The following is a 23,872-nucleotide window of genomic DNA, read 5'->3' as shown; positions in this document are numbered from 1 at the left end:
ATATTTCAGCTTTTTAATCTTCTTGACCTCCCACTTTTATTTAACCCCTGTTTGAGATTTAACGTGTCATCGGTCAATTAGCGTCAAATTGCTCTCCATTACTTCCATGTTGTGTTGTGTACACATCGGTCGTATTGATCAAACACACAAAATTACACAAAAACAGAGTATAATTGCGCCTGTTTCACAGTGTGCGCTCCCCTCCTCTCTCCATTGGCCGGGAGCGGAGTGGGGGGCGGGCCGTCCCGGTGCGTGCTGTTTAAAACGCTTTGGGGGACCTCGTCGTGAGGCACATTATCGAGACCGGTCCTCCAGAGATGTGAAGGAAGTTACACTTGATCTTGTTCGGCCAAAACAAATAACAAGCGCGCGGAAACGACGACGAGGATAGCGGAGGCCAAAAACGACTGGATTATATTTCAGCAAGCTGAATCCAACCGGTCCACAAATGAGCAACAGGTAGAGGAAACATGAGTTCGAGCTATTGCTTTTGTAGCACTAGTCCTCCTATGCTTTAATATGAGATGCGATGCCTTAACAAGTGCTTTACGCATGTCAGAACTGTTATCTTTTGGCAAGCAACCGCTCAGATTAAGCGGTGATGGTTTACATTATTCTCCATGACGCGCCGACTTCCTGGCTTTTACGCACGACTTCTGCTACCACAACTGTCATAAGACCCGCCAAAAGTTTCACTTTATCTGGTCATATATCGTCCTGCTTCTTATTTTAGGATTTTAAGATAAGTCTTAATTTCTCGTGGCCTGAGGCTGAAAGGAGACGTGCATGTGTCTCTCAGTCTGAGGGGTGTGTGTGGACGATTGCATCAGAAGTCAGCTCCTTTTAACCCCGCACCTGTTAACATTTGTCGCAGGCATTTGGTGCATTCTGAGAGCAGCTCTGTCTGTCTCCCAACAGTCAGATACTGTTTAATAATACTGTTAAAAACACAAGACTATATAAGTGTAATACTATAATAATAACAACAATTATTATTATTGTGTTATTTATTTAGGGAATTTTGTCCACCACTAGTTTTTCTCTCAGAGGACTGCTCACTTTGAAACAAAAGTAAAGATTACACACTGCTTAGCAATACAGCATCCTAGGTAATTAGGATCAACAGTGCATGTACATTAGATGCTACTTGGATATGTTTGTATAGTTGTTTTGGAACTTAATAGAAATATGCAATTTTATGTAAAAGCCAAATTGCATCAGCCGGTTTTACTTTTTGCAGGTATGAAACTACAGTTATGACTCAGTGACTTGCAGCTGTGGTCATATCATAGTGGATTAATCTGTACATGTGATACTGGGTCGACCTTCAGGGCTAAATAACTTTCTAGTTTTCACTACAAGCTTCTCCTCATTTTTAACTCTCCATCCAAATCATAAGAATTCATAAGAAATCCATCCAAACAAAATAATAAAGACCACAGTGAGACTGCAGCAGGTCGATTTAGACTTTGTTGCTAGGACAGCCAAAACTAATGAGTAGTGTTGTAGTTGTGCCAGGCGAATCCTCTCAGGACAGCCATTATTGCAGCAGAGAGAAGAAATCCCAGAGGGCTCTCTGAGAGTCAACAAGCTGTGCATCTCTTCTGCACAGCCAAAGACAAAGCTCACACTTTCCCTTAAAGCTTCTTTAGAATAACAGACCAAGTACACTAAACCTATGAGGCTGACATGATGTCGTTTATAAATTGTTGTAGCAGATCACTGATGAAACAGCTTCATAAAAGCTAAAAGTGCTATCCATGATGATCATTTGGAAATTGAAAATTTCTAGAGGGTGGGTGCTAATGACGACAACTGCTTCAAAATTAAGCTGCACATGCAAAACATCTTCCATCTTACTTGATTTTGAGAAGGTATTACATGTGAAAATGTGCATTAATAATGCACCACTGAGCAAATAAGACAGAAGCTTGGAGTAATGTGATAAACAATCCAGCTTGAAATCCAAACTCAATGTTGTTTTAGTTCAATTTATATAACTTAAAATATTCAAAAGATGACAGTAAGCATAACTAAGCTTTCTCAGTTTAAGTTTTTAAGGTGATCCATCAGTTCATGGGATCCTGTAGAAATGCTGTAACCCACAATCCAGCAAGAAATGATCGAGTCAGTGCAGGGCAGCCAAGAAAAACAAGTCGACTTTGTTAATGACCAATAACGGGACCTGAGTCCAATTACAGGGTGGCCTCTCTCAGTGAAAGTAGAAATGTTAGATCAGGGTTAAATATCACTGTTGTTGTTTGTCATAACTGGATGAAATATTGTTGGCACAGGCAGACAAGCTTTGCTGACCCTGGGTATAAAGTTTGTGATTTTTTTTCTCAGGCTGCACGCACGTCTGACTTGATGAAGTTATCAGTTCTGACATTACTTCTTTTTTTTTTTTACACAATGTTGTCATTAAATGCCCTGAACATGATTTTATAAAAGTTTATCTGATCTATCTGGAACTTGTTTGACTAACAGACATCTTTTGTCTCTGCTTTCTTGTAGCAGATGAACTTGATGAGGTCCAGTCAGTTGATGAACGAGGAGTGACCACTTCATCATCCTCTTGTTGCACTCCACCTAGGGGCCAGTGAGGCTGAAGAGTCCCTTCAGCCCGCCTCATTTTTGTCACCATTTCCTCTCTGAGTTGGTCCCCCCAAAGCGTTTCAAAACTGTTTCTCCAACGCTTTTTCCAGAAACTCAGACTGTTTTCCAAAGCAGAAGCAGCACAGCCCTCCCAGACTGAGGTGATGGGAAGCGTGCGAGCCAGCCGCTACAGCATTGTGTCATCAGAGGAGGACGGCATGAAGCTTGCCACTATGGCAGTACCCAACGGCTATGGGAACGGCAAGGGCAAGGTGCACACGAGGCACCAGCCGCAAAGCAGATTTGTAAAAAAAGACGGTCATTGCAACGTGCAGTTCATCAACGTGAGCGAGAAAGGTCAGCGGTATTTGGCTGACATCTTCACTACGTGCGTGGACATCCGCTGGAGGTGGATGTTCATCATCTTCTGCCTCGCCTTTCTCCTGTCGTGGCTGTTCTTCGGCTGCGTCTTCTGGCTGGTGGCCATCTTCCATGGGGACTTAGAAAATGACGCCCAGAAGTGCGTCTCCAACGTGAGCAGCTTCACTGCTGCCTTCCTGTTCTCCATTGAGACTCAAACTACTATTGGCTACGGCTACAGATACGTGACAGACGAGTGCCCTGTTGCTGTCTTCATGGTGGTTTTCCAAAGCATCGTGGGCTGCATTATTGATGCCTTCATCATTGGCGCTGTCATGGCAAAGATGGCAAAGCCCAAGAAGAGGAATGAAACTTTGGTTTTTAGCCATAATGCCACAGTGGCCATGAGGGACAATAAGCTCTGCCTGATGTGGCGTGTGGGCAACTTAAGGAAGAGCCACCTGGTTGAGGCACATGTGAGGGCACAACTTCTGAAATCTAGGACGACAGCAGAGGGGGAGTACATCCCCCTCGACCAGATGGACATAGATGTAGGCTTTGACAGTGGAGTCGACCGCATCTTCCTGGTCTCCCCCATCACCATCGTCCACGAGATCGACGAGGAAAGCCCCTTCTATGACATGAGCAAGCAGGACCTGGAGAACTCAGAGTTTGAAATCGTGGTCATCCTGGAGGGCATGGTCGAGGCGACCGCCATGACCACACAATGCCGCAGCTCCTACGTTGCCAGCGAGATCCTCTGGGGCCACCGGTTCGAGCCAGTTCTCTTCGAGGAGAAGAACTACTACAAGGTGGACTATTCCCGCTTCCATAAGACATACGAGGTGCCGAGCACCCCTCTGTGCAGTGCCAGAGACTTTGCAGAGAAAAAATACATTCTCTCAAACTCCAACTCCTTCTGCTACGAAAACGAGATGGCACTGGAGAACAAAGAGGACACAGACGAGGGGAACGGGGGCAGCGTTGGGCCCGACGGCACCCAGACGGACAACATCTCAGAAACTGAACACAGCCAAGCCACGGTGCCGTTAGAGCCCCGGCCTCTGAGAAGAGAATCAGAAATATGACTGTTCAGACCTCAGACCTCAAGTGAGAGATTTTCTAAAATCACCTCTCTGCACCGAAAGGCACAACGAGCCGAGCTGGGCCTTGGGTAGAGGACAAGCGAACGGTACTGTTGTGGGAAGCTGCAAGGTTTAAGACTTTGTAAGAGTCTGCTTGAACTTTGACTACATACAGTATGACAAAACACAGCACTATGAACCATGTGCATATTGCAGGAAGAATTCTCCATGAAGTCCCCATGAATGTGTGCTCAGTGTCTGGTGACTGCAAGGTGACAGAGAGGACGGAGGTTGTTGAGATGACTTGAAAATTGCAGGCATGTCTCAGTTTCTCTGTCCGGCATGAACAAGACACTTTCAGAAAGGTGGTTTTTATAGTTAGAATATGTTCTTAAGTGCTGCTAGAAAATAGTGGAAGTTAAACTTTGTGCTTTCTCGTAGAACCAAAGAGTATACAAAAGGTAGATGTCTGGAACAAAGCAGGTACAAGTAGAGTATTTGTTCATGAGCTGGTCTCATAGCAGACATCATAGAACTCTTAAAAAAAAAAAAAAAAAAAAACGCACCAAAAACTTTTGTGCAACAAAGGTCAAACGACCTTGTAGAAAACTTTTCTGACTTGACAGCACAGATGTTCTGATCTTCTGCTTTAACCTTTGCAGTTATTGATCTGAGAGACTGTTCATTGCTGGTCAGACTGATAGAAACATGCCTGCTCATGTCAAGAGATAGAGCAGGGTAGTATTAATGGCATCAAACTGACAGAAAAATCATTAATTTGAACAGAGACCGGGATATTATGAGAATCTGAATGTTCTTTAAAGTGCTGCTATGATGTTGCTTCTTTTTTTTTATGGTTGATAAAAAATGCCAAAGAGTATTATCATATAGTTATGTGTTTCTTAAAAACAAGACCTGCTTAGATTTGGTACAGAGAAGTAGAACGTTTAGGATGTTTTTAATAAGGTTTGTTTTTCAAGGATGTGTGTACAGTTTTTTTTTGTTTTTTTTTTTGTTTTTTTTACATTGATCATCCTTATTTTGAGCCACTTCATCAAGCCTTAATCTGGAAAGTCAAAAAGGGGGAAAGTGAAGATGTATAAATCAACCAAAGTGGTAAACAAGAATCACAAGTTCTGTAGTGTTTGCTGAACTTAAACAATAACTCACTTAGTGACCCACTGATGTTTGGGGGATTTGTATGTGTCAACTTGAACCAAAGAGTAGATTTTTAAAGCCAAACAAGCTTTAAAAAGGTTATATACTATAAAGTGGTATGTGCTGAAAGAACTAGATCTCATTTCTAATGTCTGAATCTGATACAGTGTTATGATTAGAATTTGAAAAAGTTCTGCTGCAAAACGTTTTCTTGCAAAAATATCAAATCTCCAAGTAAAACATTTTCAATGCCACTTTCCCTTTTTGCTGTATGCAGACCACAGATCAGCCTACTTTATTTTCAACACTACTTGAGTTTTCATTCTTTGTTGTAATGCTTTTGTTTTACTAGAGAATGTATGATTTGAAGAAATGTAGTTCAAAGCCAAATGTACTGTAACCCCCGGCATATGAAGGTGTACTGCACGAGAGTTTGCATCAATACAAATTTATATCCTGTATTGTTTTAAAAAAAAGAAACAGTGACGGAAGGCCACTAGGCTCCATACATCCTACATGTGTAAATACCTCCCTCCCTGTTGCAGTTATTTTGTATCAGTCTTCCAAATGTACTGCAAAACCACGGAATGTACAGATTTTTGTATTAATATTATTATTATTATTATTATTATTATTGTACATGATATTATATTGTTCCTTTTTCAATAAAATGTCAGTGGACAATCAGAATCATGCTGTGTGGCTTGTGATGAAAGGCAGAGAAGACATTTTCACTCATTTTTGAGGAAGTTTAACTGTTTTAACAAGTTTTACAAGAACAGATCAGATGAGGTCAAGTCAATTTTATTTATATAAAACTCCACAAAAACATTTTAACATGAAAGGGAGAAACCCCTGGAGAGATGAGGGTCAGATGACAACATGGAACATTAATGTACAGTAACTATGTACATTTACTCAATTACTGTGCTTAAGTACATTATATAATAATATTTTGAGGTACTTTACTTGAGTATTTCCATTATATGATACTTTATAGAAATACTGCACTTTTCACTCTACTACATTTGTTTGACACATACTTTGTACTTTTACTTATTTTTATAGTGTGGTATTGCTACTTTTACTTAAGTAAAATATCTCACTAGTTCTTGCACCACTATTTGTATATCAAGGATTATATATCAAGCCAAGAATTAGCTGCAGAATGTACTTAAGAAGATTAGAGCTTGCTTTCATTAGCAGATGAAAACTATACTTTTACTTTTATATCAGTTAAGGAAAGAGTAATGGAAATTAAGGACGGAAAGAGAAACAGTAAAAGTCTGGCACTGTATATCTTCTAAATCTATTTTCAATCATTTCTCAAAAGGTGTTTTTATAGCAAAACACCTTTGAGAAACTATTCAAAACAGTTACTTTCTTGAGGTACAAGATTTATACCAGCCATCAGCCAATACTTTATGACATTGCCTCATGTTAAATATAAAATCAGTATGTAAAGTAACTAGTAACTCCAGTCATGAAATAAATGGAGTAAAATGTACAATATTTCCCTCTGAAATGCAGAGTGCGTGTAACATCTTTCGAAGTACCACTACAAACAAACTACAAACTACACTAGTATTTGAGTAATGTACTTGGCTACTTCCCACCTCTGAGTGCTGACAAGAGAACAGCAGCAGTGTGTTGGAGGGACCATGTTGACACATTGGAGGCCTGAACATCTCCAGCAGCAGTGTGCTTTGACACTAACCAGCTGCTTCGTCCTGCGTCCTTTACTGGCACAGGAGGGATTAACACCTCTTTTCTCTCTAGCTCTTGAAATACATTGTGCTCATCCATCTATCATCCTGCCTTCCATCCTCTCTCTCTGCATCTGTCTCTGGTTTAATAATAATGTCCACTGAATAGTTCATTTTTGAATCCATTCACAGCGATGCAATCGTGTCACATCTCCACAAGTGGGATTCAAATCGGATCGGGCAATCAACAACAAAAAGTCCAATTCGTACTAGCTTTACTATCCTTTGATAGTCTAAATGTGAGTATTCACATTTTTATGGCACTGAAATGGTCAAAAGCTCCACTAATCAATATTTTTTGTATTAACAGTGTCACAAACCCACAGATTATCACTAACGCTGCAGCTCTACAGAGCTTTTTAGCCTCTTTTAGCTCATTGTGTGGTCGTCAGTCTGAGTTGAAATATCTCAACAACTATTAAATGGATTGTCATGTAATTTGGTACAGATATTTGTGGTGCCCAGAGGATGTATTCAAATGACTTCAGTGAACCTAATGACTTTTTCTCTAGCGGCACCAGCAGGTCAAAGTTTTCACTTATCCAAAGAAATAGCTCAGCATTTACTGAGAGGATTGGCACAAAAATGTTAAGACTACGTTTCCCAGACGATGACTCCTACAGACTTTGGTGATCCCCTGACTTTTCCTCTAGCGCCACCATGAAGTTGACATTTGTGGTTTTCAGTGATATGTCTTAAAAACTGTCAGATGGATTGCCATAAAATTTTGTACGGACCAATCAGCCTCAGCTGTACTTTGTGTTTAGTGCTAATTAGCAAATGTTAGCATGCTAACACACTAAACTAAGATGGTGAACACGGTAAACATTATACCTGCTAAACATCTGCATGTTAGCATTGTCATTATGTCCATGATAGCATGCTGACATTGGCATTTAGCTCAAGTACAGCCTCACAGAGCTGCTAGCATGACTTTAAACTCTTAGACCTTATTCAGACTGCCAGCCCAAATCTGTTTTTTTGGTATATCCAGATTGTATCCAGACTGATTTTAGAAAATCTGGAAAGCTAAAAACCAAATCGGATCCAAGCAACATTTGGAGGCGGGTTGAATCAGATTTCTACAGATGTGTCTCAGTCTGCTCAAATAGGATTTCAAAGAGTCTTTTGCAACACTTGCAACGCAACACACAACAAAGACGTCAAATCCAGTGTGACGGAAGTGCGTCATCAGAGCAGCTCATGGACGCTCTTATAATACATCCGTGGAGCGGCTGAGTAGAATCCATGCTGCAGAACTCTGTTACCGAGCGCGACGGAGGAGTTCTGCACCGCGACTCGACAGCACGATTGTTTGGAGGGCGAGATGATGGAGCTCCATAGCGTACGTAGTTACTGATGCCTATGTCGTTACCACAGCAACCCATGCAGATAGGTTGGTGATGTCTGGACACACAAATCCGACCTGATCACTTGTAAATAACAATGCGGACAGTCTATGTTAAAAATCTGATTTGCCTGCAGTCTGAACAAAGCCTTAGCCTTGTTGTTTTTGTTTGTTTGCACATTTACTGTTTTGGTTCAGTCTCAACGCTCTCATCAACCTCGTTTGTTGTTTTAAGCTAAAAAGAAAAGAAAAGAAAGAAGCTCTAATAAACCCACTGTACATCAGCCCGGCCCTTTTCTCTTTTCCCTGGATAGTTTTACCTCTCAAGTCTGAAATTATCAAAATCAATCTGATTAAGTAAAATAACTGTTTGACTCAACTGAACCACTGCATGCATCTTCCATAGTCCCCTTTATTACATCTGTTGATATCAAAAACACATCCATTTCAACCAAGATGCATTATGTGATCAATACATGTGTTCAAAACGAATGATAAACATTAGGATTTCATTGTAATTTGTGCTCAATTATCAGTTCTGAGAAAGCAGAGAAAGAGGAAACATTTTTTCTCATGCTGGTAACATTTTGCCTTCCACAGCTCTACGTCTTCTCTTCAACTGCACTGACAGACCAAAAAAAAAAAAAAAACTGGACCAACACAATGGAAAATTCCTTGGTTTACCATTAAGGAAGACTGACACTAATGTCAACTTCTGGAGTCAGAACTCCGTTCAGAGCTCGAGCTTTGAACATGATGCTTCTGTGTGTGTGTGTGTGTGTGTGTGTGTGTGTGTGTGTGTGTGTGTGTGTGTGTGTGTGTTCCATTCATGTGACATAAGCCAGTTACGGTATCTGATTCATCTTGATCATTTGAAAGGGGAAGAGAGAGAAAATGAGTCACAGTTGTTTCAGTTGCTTATTATAATCAGGATCTGTGTTTCATATTTTCTCTATGAGACATAATTTAAAATCACATTTCATGCTTTGAACCACAACATACAATGCAGTACAGGATTAAATAGAAAATACATAAGTCAAGCATCTAGAAAAAATACAATACGGTGGCAGAGAAGAAATTCACCTCATTTATTTATTTATTTTTTTGTAAACAAAAGAAGTTTTCTGAACACAGAAGGTGGCACCAGCTTGTCCCTGAAGGGCGACACTGGTGGGAAAGTAAGGAGTTACTTTCCGGTCACACCATTTAATATTGCATTTATTTATTGAATTATTAATTTAAAGTTGTGACCAGGAAAGGCACATTGAGGTTACTTCCTGCACGAAAGGAAGAATAGTGCCACATTGTTAAGCGCTGTGCAGTGTAGCAGTGTGGCAGCTCTTACTGCTGTAGGTGAACGTCTGTTTCTATTGTGCAGCTCTGCTCACTCCCTGTTTATGAAAACAATAACACTGTATATCAGTGGAGTAAACATCCAAAGGTAAATGTTAGGCCAACTTCTATTATTTCTGTGTAAACCCCTGAGATATCAAGTATCCAAACAGTTTACTTTTTATCACTATTTATTTGTGTTTTATACATCATGCTCCACAGCTGATTGAGCCTTGTTCAGACTTTCAGAGCTACAACTATAATCTGGAAACAACAATGTAGGAATAAAAAGCTTGGACCTTAAACACAAACACAATCTGTGCTCCTGAACTATAACCGGAACCCCTGGCTTTTATCGAAGCTTCTGGGAACCTGACGTTCAAACAGACTCAGCTCTCGTCCAGACCTGTGATCCTCAGTGTGTTTTGTCTTGAGCTGAAGCCAAGTCTTCCTGCTTCACACGGACCCCTGCTTAGCCAGACAAAACCATCGTCACAGAAGGTGGACGGCTCGAAGCTGCTCAGATGCTTCTATGCAGTAATGAATAGACTATCAAACAAATTACGATGCTTTGCCAGTTTACCAAGAGTTACTACCCATCCGGACCAAGTGGATATTCTGACTTTCAAATGCGATATCATAATGCTCATGACGACATTTTCAGTTCCTGCTTCTTACCGTCAATTTCCACAACAATAGGACCATAATAAAGGGAACACAGATATTATCAGGCATAATCTGGGAACAAAGAAAGCCAAAGAGCACAAACCAGTGCTTGAACTGGGCAAATACTCACCGGTACAGAGTACCAGCATTCTGTCTAACTGACTAAGTGCCTTTGCTTACCATTTATTATTACCACTTTCTGATGGATGTAGGCACTCATGGTGTAGTTATTGTGAGTGTCAGGCAAAGTAGGCCCGTGTCCTGCTCAAACACGCCACAAAGAGGCATAAATGTGCAGCTGTTATGTAAGTTATATGTGGATTAGTGCAGTTGGAAAAGCTGCTGGAGAAGGACTTAAAGTGTCATTGATACATTATCATAAAAATATTGATTATAGCCAATGTGAAAACAATGTGAAAGGGCTAAAAGAGTGAATATTGGACTTACATTCATCTGGTGGACACAAACATGACTCCAAATGAATAATCATGTTTCTCTAACTGCTGGATGTGTAAATAAGTTCACCATATCTATTTAAAAGGTGATATGTCAGTGTTGTGTCAAAACTTGTTTCCACTGCCCCCAAGTGGCCAAAAAAATCAGTTATTGCAGGTTTGAGGTGGACTTAAAGTTGTGCGGTAAGGGGTTACGCCGTAGGCTACATAGTACCTGATGTGCGCCTCTTAAAAAAATGTTGATACACATCACGATACAGGACTACAATTTTCTCCTAAAGTTTCCGATGCCGGTGGAGATTGTTAAGAGTGAAAAGAACATTAAATCTTAAGCATAATATAATTAAGCAAGTTAAAGAAAGATTCAGTAATCTGCTGATTTGCAACCTTCTGCTGACTACGATCACCTCTCTATCACAGTGAATGAAAATGTGAGAAGAAGAAAAAAATTCCCAGAACCAAAAAGGTGTTCTCCTCGGACGTCTCGTTTTGTCCGACCAACAGTACAAAACCCAAAGATATTCCATTTACAACAATATAAAAACAAAACAGAAAATCATAAACATTTGAGAAGCTGGAACCAGAGAATATTTGGTATTTTTTGGTTATCAAAACAAATTTTTTCTCATTTAACTAATTGATGAATCGACTTATTTAAGCAGTAGCATTTTGATGCGGATTCAGAAGTAGATTAAACATTTCTGAACAGTCTTTTAATTTTTGTTTTTAAATATTTAAGTAATCGCTAAATGTCTAATCATTTCCAATAACTAATATTACGAATACCACAAATATCTGATGCAGGATTGACAGTAATTGCTGAGCCACGAACACTTGCAGTCATTTAAAAATGAATAACAACAACAATAACAATAATAACACCACCACCACCACCACAGGAGGTTTCCGTGTATCCCAGCCACACAGGCCTGCAGAGAGACAGTGGAATTTTCCGAGGAGCTGACCATCCAGCGGACTTTAAACGCCTCACTGCTCCTCGCTGGAGCTGCACTTTGAAGCTCTGCCAGCTGCTGTTGACCAGTCTTTGATGCAACGCCAAACACTGTCACCGACAGAGACAAAACCCCTGTCATCAGACGGCACATAATCGTTTTCTCCTGAACCGTAACCTCCTTTGCATTCATTGAAATTTTCCTCTCATTGTAGAAATTTTTAATCTCAAACCAGTCAGTCTTTTTCAGATCCTCCTGCATGAGTCTTGGGTAACTGGCATAATGTAGGGGTGCTTGCATTGGTGGCATTATTTGGCAAAATCCAGAGCAGTGGGGTTGACAGATGGGTGCTTTGTTACATTTCTGGTTTGTGTTGTCAACAAACAGGTCAGCCAATGTCAAAGGAAGCTCTAGGAAGCTATAGAGAGAATGGAACAGAGCCCTTGCACTAAAAACATTTAAAGAATCATGTTTCAAAGTATTTCTGTGTATCATTTGACCACTAACAAACAGCAGACTAGCATGTGTGGTAAGATGCAGCTTTCTACTTTTAGATGTACAATATGTTACCATTATGTCACATCCTAAATAATTCATCCCTCCTCCTGTCCTTTGTAGAGGCAGAATTAGAGAATTAGATCTCATATCAATCACATCCCCAAAAGAGGGGTCTCCATTTCCTGCATCTGCTCACTGGCAGCTACGCCACATACAAACAGATACCAGAGTATTTCACACTTTACAAAGAGAGTATCGTAAATCTATGTGAATACGAAGCGGAAATCCAAAATGTTTTAGCTTTCACACCTGTAGTTCGGTTTATTTGGTCCGGACCAACATTGTTGCATGTTGCAGAATTTTACTCAACCATGTGTAATTATTTATCTTATCTGGTGTCACGATGAGCTCAACACCAAAAAGACGACTGTGAGCATTATTAGCGCAGACTGCAACTAAACTTATTATCATTATTGAACTCCTTATTATATGAGCAATGGCGACCAGGTAGAAACAAAAAGACTGCTCTTTCAGACATATCTAGTACCATACAATCCTGTCGTCTGTCTACTTTGCATTTACTCCAAAGACAAACCCCACCATTGTCTGCTTGGAAGTGGACCGAGACCCTCCTCGTCAAGCGGTCTCAGTCTGGTTGTTTGGTCCGCACCCAAGTTTGTTTGAACCAAACAGGTTAAGCATGAAAGCACCTTTATCTTCTGTACCTCCAAAATTCAAGTATGTGCAGTAGTTCATAACGAAATAAGGAAAAACATTTTCAAAATGTCCCATCTTAAAATGGAAATACGTTCTTTAGAATCTGGGATCCACAACAAAAATTAATCACTTATTTCTTGGCGCATGACTTAACTTTCCAAAATGTTTTATTGAAAACTGTTAAACCGGACATCCTGCTTACTATTAAACAACATAACCTCCGCTTAAAAACATAACCGCTATGACAGAGGTAATAACAATAACAGTACCAGAAGTGTCCTCACAACAACAATGTAAAGTGTTCTGGCAATCAGTAATGAAATAAACTGTAACCTCAGTTTTTCTTCAGGTTGATTGGTTCACTTTAAGGAGGATTTTCAATCAGCGTAATTATTTTCAGTGTAACTGTGATAATCTTTAAATGAAACCCCACGAGGATCAGCTAATGAACCAAATACTTCGTGATATCAAATAGAACTTGAAGGCATGCCAAGCGTAGTTTGGTGAGAATTTTGGTTAGAGGATCTCCCCTGCAGGTTGTGTCTATTTTGCAAACTGTGACAGGATTAGACCTACATTTGACCCGGCACATGCAGTCTAACCTTGACCTTCCCAGTGGTGGTGGTGGTGGTAGCCGAGGTTAACAGGACGGGGTCATATTAGGTGCAGCCGCTCACAGCAACCTGAGCCTGGCAGGGGCCCCGAGCGTTGTGTGGGAGAGATTAGCCTCTTCATGCACGCTGACAGACGAGGAGAATCTGAGAAACGTGTTGGGAGACAAAGCTGCCAGTCAACTGTGATTTATTATGAGTCCCGTAAAACAACAAGCAGAGAGGGGACATGATGCATGGTTTTAAACCTGCACTACACTTGGTGTCTGCACTACATATTGTGAGCTAGAAAGTGCTAGGTCAGGAGAAAGGTTGTCCCACTTGTTTTGGTGAAACCTGAACATAATCTTGACATTCCAGCCAGAGCCAATCTTGTACAGCCTTCTGTTACTGTTATGACACTGAGAAATTTTAGAGTCTTCTTATTTTGTGCATTGTAACAATGCTAAAGGTTACGAGGACCCTTGAAGTTATTCAGTACAGCATCTGATTCAGTAGTTTTTTCCTGCAAATTCTACAACACTGCTCATGTTTCATGTGCAGAGGGCCTTAGATTGTTTTTTCAGACACTTTTGTGTAATTCTTCTTTCCCCTCCTTTTTTAAAAAGTGATTTCACACATCAAATGTGTAATAAAAGTGTTAAAAAAACATTATGCATTTGCTTCACCTGGGTGAAGAATGCAGCATTATGAGCGCTCTGCACCCACAATAAAGGTTTCCGAGTCAAAGCACCACAGTTTGTTCAACAAATTCCAGTTCTGATCCTCCTATTATCCGCCTACCAAACGCCCACTAGAATGTCAGGTTGGCAAAAAAGCCAAAGAATGTGAGTGATGTGAGTGGCAGTGTGATGTAGCTGCCTAACGGCAGAGTCATTTGGTCTTTTGTACTGGACCACAACAGGGTGACAATGCTTCAGAGAGGGTGACAAGAACACATTACAGGTTAATACACCTTGTGGCACAAACAGAGATCTCTGCTGCCTCATCCCAGCGATAACCACACGCCCACACATTGTAATGGCCAATAAGGAAGCATTCCCATAATCACCATCATCATCATTACAAGGCCGAATCATTTTGTCAATTCAATCTGGCCTGCTTGTTCTTTTTATAGAGCATGACACGTTCAACAAAGACTTTTCCTCACAGGTCTGCTGTGGAAGAGGAGAGCAGACCACAACAATTTGTGTGTAATTGTTCTCATTTAAAGTTGTAATCCTAATAAGATTTTTATGAAATCAAACCCTGTTTTTGATACTATTCTTTGTCAGCATTTTCCAGCAATAACCATTCGATGTACAGTGGTGTGAAAAAGTGATTGCCCCCTAAACCTAATAACTGGTTGGGCCACCCTTAGCAGCAACAACTGCAATCAAGCGTTTGCGATAACTTGCAATGAGTCTTTTACAGCGCTGTGGAGGAAGTTTGACCCACTCATCTTTGCATAATTGTTGTAATTCAGCCACATTGGAGGGTTTTCGAGCATGAACTGCCTTTTTAAGGTCATGCCACAGCATCTCAATAGGATTCAGGTTAGGACTTTGACTAGGCCACTCCAAAGTCTTTATTTTGTTGTTCTTCAGCCATTCAGAGGTGGACTTGCTGGTGTGTTTTGGATCATTGTCCTGCTGCAGAACCCAAGTTCGTTTCAGCTTGAGGTCACGAACAGATGGCCGGACGTTCTCCTTCAGGAGTTTTTGGTAGACAGCAGAATTCATGGTTCCATTTATCACAGCAAGTCTTCCAAGTCCTGAAGCAGCAAAACAGCCCCAGACCATCACACTACCACCACCATATTTTACTGTTGGTATGATGTTCTTTTTCTGAAGTGCGGTGTTACTTTTACGCCGATGTAATGGGACACACACCTTCCAAGCTTTTGTCTCGTCAGTCCACAGAGTATTTTCCCAAAAGTCTTGGGGATCATCAAAATGTTTTCTGGCAAAAATTAGACGAGCCTTAATGTTCTTTTTGCTCAGCAGTGGTTTTCGTCTTGGAACTCTGCCATGCAGGCCATTTTTGCCCAGTCTCTTTCTTATGGTGGAGTCATGAACACTGACCTTAACTGAGGCAAGTGAGGCCTGTAGTTCTTGAACTCAAGTGTGATAAACCACAGTTAAGTTATGTTTTAACACGTGGGGCAATCACTTTTTCACACAGGGCCATGTAGGTTTGGATTTTGTTTTCCCTTCATAATAACAACCTTCATTTAAAAACTGCATTTTGTGTTTACTTGTGTTATCTTTGACTAATATTTGAATTTGTTTGATGATCTGAAACATTTAAGTGTGACAAACATGCAAAAAAAATAGAAATCAGGAAGGGGGCAAACACTTTTTCACATTACCTCTCTATATAGTTGTTTTCATTGTTAGTGGCGGAGTCCGCCATTACTGGATTCAAATTTTTTTTATATGCATGAAGGATTCACAAGAAACAGGCCTGCATGTAATCCAGCACTACTGTTTGTAATTTTACCTCATTGATTATCAGCCTCACTGTTTACTGTTCAGTCTCCTAATGACAGAAAATGAATCTGCAACTATTTTGTTAAATTGATTAATCATTTAAGTCTTTATTTAAGAAAAAATGCCAAATATTTCCTGGTTATAACTTCTCAATTGCAAGGATTTCCTTTGTCTTATGCAGTAGGAAACGGAAAATCTTTGGGTTTGTGACTGTTGGTGGGACGAAATAAGGCATTTCAAGGCATTTCAAGATGTCACCTTTGGCTTTAGGAAATTGAGGTGGACATTTTTGTCTGTTTTGACATTCTATAGAAATGATAAATCAAGAAAATAAATGGTAGAAAAATCGATAATGAAAATAATCGTTAGTTGCAGCCATACTATGAATCAATGCCAGAAACTCAAATTTTTTCTCCAATCCAATATGCCTGGTGTCATACTGACTGTTTCATGGGTTGGAAAAACTAATCAGAGCTTTGTTGGCAGAATTAAAAATGGGGATGTCATCTTTTTGTACTAGAGCCAGAGAAAGAGCAATAGAAAAACGACCACTGTAAGTCGACTCTTCAAATCAACATATTTGTTTGATCCACATGACTGTTCCCAGCAACCACTACCACCAATTTTTTGGTAATGACTGAAAATGACAGAGAGGATGGATATGTCAATCACTGATGATTGGTTGGGGCAAAATAACCTCCTCCCGAAAAGAAATTGGCTAACATGAATGGATGAATTTTGTGAATGAATTAAGTGAAACAAAATGGCAAATCAGTCTGATTATCAGGCTACATGAAACCCCACCAGGAGGACAAAGACACAATTACAATTAAAAGTTTTTATTAATGAAAGACTCTTACATTAAGTATATTTAAGGTCATTGGCTGACAAACTGGGGCGGGGGGGCTTCCGTGTAAAAGAGTGTCCACGTCTTTGTTTTTTGCTTCTCCTAAATTTGGACACTGACAGTCTGTCTCCTATGGGGCAGCTGCTTGGCAGCTAAATCATATTGTGTAATGTTTAATGGCTTGAGATCTACTGAAGTGGGGAGTTAGAAGAGGCCTTTTTGCCAGCGGCACCCAGTGGAACCTAGCTGTTGATCATATTTTGACTGGTGACATCAAACACAGTAGCTGCACTACAGCACTGGGCCTTTCATGAGGCTTAATTCCAGATTTTCTCCTTTGATCTTATTGGGAATGAAAAGGACATGAGTGACAGACAATCAATCAAGCTAGGTTTTATTTTCGTGTTATTGCACTCAAAGTAATTGCTAAGATCTCTGAATGCGGCAACATTGCCGAAAAAAATCTGACAGATTGTTAACAATAACCGACAAACTTATTTGTAAGAGAAAAGGAAGGCTAACAGTATTATGAAAAAAGTTCCAAAATGTTTATATAAATCCATCACAGTTTACAGACCGACGTCCTGCTGCAACTTTGACCAACCATAATCTCAAGTAGTGGTAAACCACTTTTGGTTTTACTCCAAAAAAAAGTGGAAGCTAATCTGGCTCAACTGTTAGCTTGCTAGCAAGGATGTAGACTCTCAGTCTCGTTAACCCACTAGTGGTAAGAATCCAAGAACTGAAATGTTTTATCTCCATTTTCCATCAATCTAACAATTTAGTTTTCTGGTGTGTAATTAGCATTAGAGCTTTAAGACCGTCACATACCAACCTGCTGGCCCATGCACGGGTTGCCATACTGTTTGACCACTATCATCGTGTTTCACATGGCTTTTTGACATGAACATGTGCTTCCTGGTGTCTAGTTCAAGTCACAGTGACTTCCTTCAATCCCTTGGTGAGCTAAAAATATTGGTGAGCTAGAAATATGTTTTTTGATATCTGGGTTATGATGTCTTTGCAGAATTTCAGGGTCAGGTCACCTAGTTTTTATGGGTTTACCCCTGAAAGAAAAAGGTCCGTTTTGCACACTTCCCTTGCTGTTGACTAACATTTAACGTGCTATTATGGGAACAAAAATGCTATGCGCTCCAGGTCTCTTCATCCCAGAGATTTTTTGGAGGGCTTCTGTTGCTGTCAGCTCCTTACTTGAAAGGCTGTTAAATGTCTCAAAGAAAGCCTGCAGCCATGCAAGGACATGTGATAATAATCATTTGTTGTCAAAGCCAGAATATATTTCACAAACTACATATTAAAACGGACAAATTGTGTTCTGACCTGGTGTATTTTAATTTGCAGTACAAACTGGTTCATCTTTTACAGATTCTGTATGTCTGTTTTTCATGTGACCGCAACATGTCAAATATATAATGTTTTCATTCAGTGGCAGTAAGTGAAGACTTTCTCTTTTTCTTTATGGAGCAAAAATAACCTCACCAAATTACTGTTGCAGGTCACTGTCTGAAACAGAAAGAGGAGCAAAGAAATACTGAATTGTGCAGAGTGTGCTTATTGGATTAGTCGACCGACAGAACGACTTTGATCATTGATAAATTGTTTAAGTGTTTTATAAGTAAAAATGCAGAAAATTATGTTTTCAGCTTCTCAATTATGAGGATTTGCTGTTTTTTCCCTGCATTTCTCTCTGAGTTTTCAACTGTTGGTCTGACAAAAGACATTTGAAGACGTTCTCTAGGGCTCTTGTGATGGCCATTTTTACAATTTTTTGACATTTTATTAGATCAATAAATAGTGAAAATCATTAGCTGCAGCCCTAGATCAGAACATGTCATGATCAAGTAGTATATGGAGCAAATGACAAACACCTGCAAGATTAATTATAAACAAGCTTTACTGTAACACATCATGCATGACGTGTTTGGAGTACATTCTCCCCTACAGCAAGCACACAAAGTCAACAATTAGCATTGAAAACGGTAACTCCAGAGCTCCATGTACAGTGCCATTCATTTTCATTTTGACAGGAGGGCTCATGGCTTTGTTAGCATGGTGATTTTATCGCACAGGATGCAAGATATACAAAGACATTGTCAATGATTAAATGGACACCACAGAAGCTCGGGATAAGGCTGCATTGCTGTGTGTGCCAGATATCTACAGACAAACAGAGAGAGGGATTAACTATACAGAGTGAGGGAGGAGTGGGGGGGGTGATTCACTGGTCAGTGTGGTTGATCGGGGGACTGGGGCAGAGAGGAGAGAAAACAACAGCTGTGGACAGGATGGGATTGTTTTAAAGAGTGAGCCTTACACTGGCAGAAGTCTGGCAAGCACTTCCCTTCTCTCACCTTTTCTGAGAGCAGCCGCATCCTGGATACATTACTCCAACTCCTGCCTGACCTCAAAATATGTTAGTTAGGACAAACTATCCAATCAAAGTGTTGAAATAGTGCTTTAAAGGGTCCGTTCACCCAAATTACAAAATATATTTTTATACTTTACCTGGGCAGTATGCAACCCTGCAGATAGCTTTGGTTTTATCTGCTGAGGTTTTGAGATATCAGTCTCCGCTGCCGCCCCAATACAATGGAGGTGAATGAAATTAAATTTGTGGTGCTCAAAGGATTAGAAAATTACATTTGCAAAACTCAACATTAATGCATCTTTCCAGAGGCTCTGGATAATCTACAATCAACTGTTTTTATTGGAATACCTAAAGGCCAAAACACACCGCCACCTAACGGCGCGTCAAAACAGCCCCCCCTATTATTTTCTATGTACAACCCCGACACCGGTGGTACTGGGCGTGCCGCGGCGCGATCCTTCATGACACTGTCCAGCGTCGCCGACCTTGAAAAAACGCTTTTTTTACCCAGAGAAAAAAAAAAAGCGATACGTTTCCTTAACTTGATCAGCCTGGTTAGTAACCATGCTAACAGGTAGCAAGCACCCTAGCCTGGCAAGCTATTTTGGCTGGCTGGCACAAGCATGTTAGCGATTAGCTCGCCACCACAAAGGCTTGCTTACCAGCCCTGCAAATAGTCACTACTTTACCAACCTTCCAGCAACAACTATTTTAGTGTGCACTTTCTGGTGTGACCAAGCACTAACTGGGTATAGTTTAAACATCCAAACAGGAATTAAAAGAGCAAAATGTGTCACATTTTGTTAAATTGTTATAAAAGTAGCTTAGGATCCCAGCTGCACACCCTGCACTGTATCTGCACAGAACATCACACATTTTCTTTATCTCTGCATACACCAGAGATGTGACACCCCCCCCAACTGTGCCTAGTTGTTGCTATGGGCACACAGCATGGAGTGGGAGGACGCTAACAACCAACCATGTCAGCTCTGGGTCCACACTCCCCTGAGAGAGCCAGATGAAGAAAGGACAGGTGGAATACAAGTACATGAGTTATGAAAGAATTAATCTGCCAAAAATACCTGGCTGATCCAAGCAACCTGTAACTGGTTCATGCAGAGCAGAGCGTGGCTGCCTGTTGTGTCTGAAGGCTGCAGTTTGACTCGATGCTCGGTGAACACTGCGTACACTGCGTACCTTACCTGAGATTTAGCTCCCACAAGGGGCAAACGGGCAGTGTGATTTTTATTCACATTGTGGACAGTTTGGAAACAAGATTTGGTTTGATCAAAGTAAAATAAAGTACTGGAAAAATGGTGATATGTTACAGTCAAAAGCCTTGCGAAGTAATGGGCTGTGTGAACTTTTATTCCTGCAGGACTTGGTAGAGTTGTCTTCACTGCTATGCCAGTAATGGCCCAGTGCCAAACCGGATTATGTCATCACAATGATGCCTGAAAACCAACGGATTTCCACTGATAAACTTTGTAGATCAAAAGATCTCTTCATTATTTTTGCCACAGGGCTTACATTTTATGACTCTCTAGTCTTTATCTGATTTCATTTTGTCCAAAGAAACACTAAATAACGGTGTACATGTTTCCTTACTTTGCCTGTTGCTGAATTTAAAAGGGTAATCCAGCATGAGTTGATTTGGTTCTTGCTTTTTAAATAAAAATAAAAACAATTTCCTTTAGTTAATTATACAGTAGATGTGAAACAATTAGCCAATTAAATGACTAATCGAAAGAACAGAAATCTGCAGCTGTTTTGGTAATCAATTAATCATTAGTTATTTATAAAGCAGAAATGCCAAAAATTCAGCAATTCCAGCTTCTCAAATGTGAGGATTTGCTGCTTTTTCTCTGTTTTAAATCATTATAAATTGAATGTCTTTGGGTTTTGGAATGTTTGTTTGACGAAACGAGACTTTTGAAGAAGTCAACTATGGCTCTGGGAAATTGCAATGGCCATTTTTCACCATTTCCTCACTTTTCATCATCATCATCATAAATAATTATTAGCTGCAGCCCTAGTTAATTACAATGTTTGTGCCCTGATTAAAGGCACTTCTAAATAAGTAACTACTTAACTTACGTAACTTCACTTAAAAACAAACTTACAAAAATGGATTTTCAGTTTAGTTGTAAAAGTAATCCTTCCATTCAAGATGGATTCCCCAGTCATCATATGACATCTTTTCAAATCAGAAAACTGCCTGCTCATTTATGCTACGTAGATCGGAGGGCTCTCTGTGGTGCTTCGGGTCACAGCAGCTTCAACAGTCTTATTAATAGCCAAAGTGTGCAGCAGTGTAGTAGAGCACTGGTCTTGAGCTGAAGGATCAGACACTCTCTTCAATCAGAGGCTTAATTTAGTTCTGACAACACCAGGGCAACACACAAAGAGCCTTCATTTACTGAGCCCACTGTTAAAGAGAAATCTCCTTAAAAGCCATTCTAGTTATTTTACTATGCAATGTCCCGATAACCGCAGTAATTAGGGCACAGTATAGTGAATAATTAGCTAGGATCCTCTTTGAAACATAAAGAAATATAGTTTATGGGAAATGGGATCACATCCATAATGCGCATTTATTTATATTTGGTAATTATAACAATTATCGCAGGTAATTTGACTATGAACACTGTATGTCACATTTAATGTCTAGCTCTTAATCAGTGTTACAGATTATAAAACGTCCTCCAAACTACATGACAACAAGCATCGTTTGTCATTGCCTTCCCAAAAGACCCATACAAGCTTTTTCTGATCTGACGCCCCCATCGGCAGGACAACATTATTTGTCAAAGCCTTCCAAAACAGTTACAAAATCAAAAAGGTTTGGTTAAGTTTAGGGAAAGATCGTGGTTTGGGTTAAAATTACTACTTTGTTAAGGTTGGAGAACCTTTGTTGTCATGATTAAAAGAAACCAACATTGACTGTTGGCAAGAAACAGGAAATTAATAGCAGCCTCCTGTGACAAAGTCTGATGCTTTGTTGATATTTCCACTCACCCCGACCTCCTCCCTACATGGACTTTGAGGCTCTATAACAATGTCATGCACCTTTCCTGACAGACAAGAGTTGGCTGCTAGAGGTATCTCGTCAGTTAAATATTGTTCAAATATGTAGTTTTTAGGAATTTTCACAAGCGACTGAATCTAACTTTACATTTGGTAGCTGCTATTGTAAATACACTGTACTGATTAATATTAATGCCACTTTTATAAAAGGGTTGTACTGAGAGGTAGCATACAACAGAAAAGAGCAGCGGGCCCAGAGCAGAGCCTTGTGGCACACTCAAACAGACATTGTATAAAGATTAAGACTGCATTATGATCGACCATATCAACAACTGTGCTCGGGTTGCTACACCAGCATCTGTGTTGAGTCCCACTGTCTTGCTGTCTGGAAAACTTCACACCCTATAATATCCCATAAACTGATACTTATTTACTTAGATAGGCTAGTTATTCTCCTTTTCCATGAAGTGTTGGAATTACCAAACAATGCTTAACTTTAATGCCTTAAGTACTTTGCATCTTCAAAGTTCAAATCAAGAGAAACATTGCTGAACATTTCTCCAAACATTCATTCTGAAAATGCCAAATAAAAAAGGCAATATGGCAGCAATGTGTTGGCAATTTACAGTTTAAAAAAGGTTCAACCTTTTAAACGTGAGCTAAAAATTGTTTGGTGAATCTGAAACAACGTAGAAAGGGAGAATAACAACCCTCAAAACAATTTAATTTATATTGGTACAGATGCATCCCATTTTTTCAGATATTTTGCTCAGGTTTTGCAGTTTAGCAGAGGCTTTCATACAGATGCTATCGCAGCATCCAAAGCCAACACCAGCATCTTTACAATGTCTGAGGATTGTAGAAAAGGTTTCAGTCGTAGTCATCTGGACACTGTTTTCAGAATCAAGATGTTTTGGCTCCCATCCGGAAGTCATTCTCAATATGGCTTCCGGATGGGAGCCGAAACGTCTTGATGACTACGACTGAAACCTTTTCTACGATGGAACACTCTTGGACGAATGAGGGACTACACCGTCTTAATGTCTGAGGATATTTGTGAGCAAGTTTTGGCAAATAGGAAGATTGGGGTTGGTATGCTTCAAACGAAGTGCTTGTCAGATCAGCTAACAGCATCTAAAACCCCCTCCTTCCACACATTTCTGATGTCGGAACTGGGGAGCCTGTGTCCGACTCTCTGAAGCCGACAATCCAACATTCACACCCTCTTCATTCAGCGATTAACCAGCTGTGCAGATGTGAGAAAGTACAAAGTTATTTGAAGTTCTCTCTCAAGCTGTCTTTTTCATTCTTTACGCAACTACTTCAGTCACCTTTCCTGTAAACTACCCAGTGCAACACTATGAACACTGTTTGACGGCAGGCGTCCCTTTGAACATGGCTGCACCAGCTATAAATACTTTTACTTTAAGACACGTTCAGACATGTCGGCCCAAAACGTTCATTTCAAGCATACCCCGGCCTTAAACCTGGCTGATGCAGGTGAAATAAAATGCTGCTGAACGTTTCACCACTGAGTTGGCTTTACAATCCTAGTCGTTGTATAATAAAAGTATTTGGGGGAAAATAGAGGCTT

The 23,872-nt window shown here is 40.2% G+C and overlaps 2 protein-coding genes across 4 annotated transcripts in view; one reads left to right on the top strand and one right to left on the bottom strand.

The window, feature by feature from the left end:
• LOC122867720 (galanin receptor 2a) overlaps positions 1 to 23,872 on the bottom strand; it is a 119,860-nt gene that overhangs the window by 77,280 nt on the left and 18,708 nt on the right. The window lies entirely within an intron of this gene.
• On the top strand, positions 264 to 5,888 carry kcnj2a (potassium inwardly rectifying channel subfamily J member 2a). Its single transcript, XM_044178871.1, has 2 exons — positions 264 to 459; positions 2,515 to 5,888. The coding sequence occupies exon 2, from the start codon at positions 2,760 to 2,762 to the stop codon at positions 4,041 to 4,043; it is 1,284 nt and encodes a 427-aa protein (XP_044034806.1). The 5' UTR covers positions 264 to 459; positions 2,515 to 2,759; the 3' UTR covers positions 4,044 to 5,888.

The sequence above is a fragment of the Siniperca chuatsi genome, linkage group LG20 (assembly GCF_020085105.1).
Source record: "Siniperca chuatsi isolate FFG_IHB_CAS linkage group LG20, ASM2008510v1, whole genome shotgun sequence".
NCBI lineage: Eukaryota > Metazoa > Chordata > Actinopteri > Centrarchiformes > Sinipercidae > Siniperca > Siniperca chuatsi.
This window is presented reverse-complemented; position numbering and strand designations above follow the sequence as displayed.